The sequence below is a fragment of the Hordeum vulgare genome, chromosome 5H (genome assembly GCF_904849725.1).
Source record: "Hordeum vulgare subsp. vulgare chromosome 5H, MorexV3_pseudomolecules_assembly, whole genome shotgun sequence".
Classification (NCBI taxonomy): domain Eukaryota; kingdom Viridiplantae; phylum Streptophyta; class Magnoliopsida; order Poales; family Poaceae; genus Hordeum; species Hordeum vulgare.
In genome coordinates, this window is record NC_058522.1 from 468,218,697 (window position 1) to 468,222,129 (window position 3,433).

The 3,433-nt window shown below is 50.5% G+C and overlaps 1 protein-coding gene across 1 annotated transcript; it reads left to right on the forward strand.

Moving 5' to 3' along the window:
* Positions 1–587: 587 nt before the first annotated feature.
* On the forward strand, positions 588–3,433 carry LOC123395655 (transcription factor TDR-like). The gene is made up of 3 exons (XM_045090678.1): positions 588–1,416; positions 1,510–1,959; positions 3,170–3,433. Exons 1-3 carry the CDS (start codon positions 589–591, stop codon positions 3,272–3,274), a joined length of 1,383 nt encoding a protein of 460 aa, XP_044946613.1. The 5' UTR covers position 588; the 3' UTR covers positions 3,275–3,433.

Consider the following 3,433-nt stretch of genomic DNA (forward strand, 5'->3'; position numbering starts at 1 on the left):
TCTTGGTCGACATCGATGCTTTGCAGGCATCGCGGGGATTGACTACTTTGCGAAGATGGGACCGACAGAGGCGAGGGAGGCGAGGCCGGCGACGGCGTCGAGGTTCGCCGAGGTTCGCGTGTCGTCGTCCATGACGCGCGCTAGTGGGCGAAAGATTACACGCTGACTAGGATCTTCTCAACCTAATTAACCACTCCCTCTTTGATTTTCACGAGGGTGGACCCCTCCTCCCTCCTTAATCTTCAATCAGAACTCATCTTCGTGTAAAAACCCGTAGTACAGTATTTTATACGTGTAGCATTACTCGTCACCATCTGATGGGTCAAGGAGAGAATGACAGACCAACGCAAATTCAGTCAAAATTTAAACCTAGGATGGACCGCAGCCGCATAATCGCGTTGGATCGATTTTTACGTCCGGAACTACCCAAACGAATAAGCGCGCACGAGATGTGTCGCGCGGTTGAAGTTGCTTTTTAAGTCCAATTCCCCGATCATGGCAAAGCTCCCCTTTTTTCTCTTTGACGAGCTGAGATCAAGGTCCAACACTGGAGTACTTTCTTTGCATGTGCGGCTTTCCCACGAGGGCATGATGACCTTTCCGGCGACGAGGTATCGAGACCCACTCCGACCAAATCATGGCCTAATCACACGCAAATCCGCAACCTTCCAAGCCCTCCCATCAATCAAAATCATCCTATATAGCACCGTGCTCCCTCCACCCCTCGTCACCGGCTCACCGCAACACGCCTCCCCCAGTTCCACTCCGTTTCCCAAGCACACGCTAGCTCCCTTCGCTTCACGTGTCCATCTCCACCCCCGACCACCAACCGTCGCCAACTTGCCATGGAGAAGACCTAGCCAGCTTGTAGTACTACCTTTTCGTCCTTGGGAGTCGGGAGAGGGATCCTCCGGAGCTGGCCGAGGCATGGCATTGGAGGCCGCGGTGTTCTCCCGCGCTGCTGCTGCTCGTCTCTTCGGTCGCTGCGCCATGGCCGGGGCGGGAGGAGCTTGGAATGGCCTGTTCGGTGGAGGTGAAGGGTTGGCCGGCTTGGACGGCGGGGACTGGGACGCCGACGCCGTCGCGGCGGCGTGCTCGTCCATGCTGCTGCCTCATGCTGCGTTCCAGGAGCTGGATATCTCTGTCCCCGGCGCCGCCACTACCCCGCCGCAGGAGGGGACTGGAGTTCCCGGCGCCGAGTTGAACGCGGCCGGCGTGGGCGAGGATAATGCTACGCCGATGACCGCGGCGGCGACGGGGCGGAGGAAGCGGCGGCGGACGAGGACGGCCAAGAACTCGGAGGAGGTGGAGAGCCAGCGGATGACCCACATTGCCGTCGAGCGCAACCGCCGCAAGCAGATGAACGAGTACCTCGCCGCGCTCCGCTCCCTCATGCCGCCCTCCTACGCGCAAAGGGTAACACTGACAGCCGCCATTGGCCTCCTCGATCCCTTTGCTGTAGTTACTTATTGGTTGATACTGAAATGTGCGCTATCTCTGTGTACGTAGGGTGATCAGGCGTCTATCGTCGGAGGTGCGATCAACTTCGTCAAGGAGCTGGAGCAGCTGCTCCAGACCCTGGAGACGCACAGGCAGGCACGGGAACGCGCGGCCGCCGTCGACGGCGGGGAAGCGCAGCCACCGCCGTTCGCCAACTTCTTCACCTTCCCGCAGTACTCGATGAGCGCCACCTCGGCACCGGCGCCTCCTCCTCCAGCCAACAACGATGAGGGTGCCGACGGCGGCGCCGAGGCCGAGGCGTCCGGGTCAAAGCCGTCGGCGGTGGCGGACGTGGAGGTGACCATGGTGGAGAGCCACGCCAACCTGCGGATGCTGTCCCGGCGGCGGCCGAGGCAGCTGCTGCGGCTGCTGGTGGGGCTGCAGGGCCACCGGCTCACAGTGCTGCACCTCAACATGAGCAGCGCCGGCCACATGGTGCTCTACTCGCTCAGCCTCAAGGTACGTACGCCTACACGTTGTCCCTCCCGTACAAGTAAACAATTCCGGCTTTTCTGATATGCACGCATATATGGCTCTCAGTCCAAGGGTTTACGGTACCTATATCGGGTCAGCAATATCATATACAGTGCTGAAACAAGCTGGTGCCTAGATTTCCGTGCCTTTTTGTATTTTGCGTTGTCCCGGACAGCAAACGCCTCCAAATTCTCCCAGCTGTTTACTTTAATGGACCTCAGCAAACCTAGCTAAAATGTCCGACGTGTTTACAGTTGGCCGGCGCTGTCCAGTAATCCAACTTAATTACTGATGGGATCGTACGATGTGGGCTGGGGCTACCTAGCCTACTCCTTTCACAGTTTAGAAGGCATATACAACGTATCTAGGCGAATATTGCTTTTGACTCCCGAGCTCACTGGAGGTCTTTAAATTCAAATTTCAAATTCAGTGAAAATTTGTATTTTAATGTTTTAAAAAATTCTGAAAAAAAATACATAGATAAATGAAGGTATAATACACAAGTGTGTAAATTTTCAAAACAAAATACGTTGAAATGAGGGCTGTACAAAAAAGACAAATCCGAGGCTGTTTAACACATGTTACTATTCATCATTTCGGACCATGAATTTGTCTTTTTTGTACAGATCACGTTTTAAAGTATTTTGACCTGAAATTTTACACACATGTCGGTTACAATACATACATGCATATTTTTTTTCAGAATTTTTTGAACCATAAAAATTTGAATTTGAATTTTTCAAAAATAAAGGCCTCCATGGCTCCCGGGAGCCAAAACGCCATTCTCGTATCTAGGTCGTCAATTTAACTTATATAAAATATATTATTTAACATAAAAATTATATCATTATAAAATAAAATATCTAAAGTTTCTAATGATATACTTTTTATATATATGCCTCTCATTAATTTGGTCAAATTGATGACCTATGTACATGTGCCAGACTTGTAAACTAAGATGGAGGGAGTAGTAACAATAGTCTGCAATTCCTTCTTAAAAAAAATACAAAATCACTAAAGTGCAAGTAACAATAGTCTTTGCAATACCTTCTTAAAAAATATACAAAATCACTAAAGTGCAAGTAACAATAGTTTTTGCAACACCTTCTTAAAAAATATACAAAATAGCTAAAAATGCATCACTGAAGCTAGCTTAGCCCTAGGCGTAATCTGACGATGCTACCAATATTTGCAGGTGGAGGACGATAGTCAACTTACCTCCGTGGATGAGATCGCCACCGTGGCCCATCAGATCGTCGAGAAGATCCAAGAAGAGGAAGAACTTACCGCGGCGGCTTAATTAGGGCATGCAGCATCTCACATTATATTACGCGACATTAGTTGATTCTAGCAAGTGAAGTGATGACTCGTGTGCAAACAAATAAAGTCCATCTCTGCCTAGCAGCTTAGTGAAGCTGAATCCATGGATGAAAAATGATGAATTTGTTCGTTCATAAAA

What these genes read in the sequence shown, in the direction of transcription:
- LOC123395655 (XM_045090678.1), top strand. Translation starts at nt 589, where the DNA reads ATGATGACCTTTCCGGCGACGAGGTATCGAGACCCACTCCGACCAAAT. An exon ending in CGCCCTCCTACGCGCAAAGG is followed by an intron (nt 1,417 to 1,509) that starts GTAACACTGACA and finishes CTGTGTACGTAG; the next exon opens with GGTGATCAGGCGTCTATCGT. An exon ending in TCTACTCGCTCAGCCTCAAG is followed by an intron (nt 1,960 to 3,169) that starts GTACGTACGCCT and finishes CAATATTTGCAG; the next exon opens with GTGGAGGACGATAGTCAACT.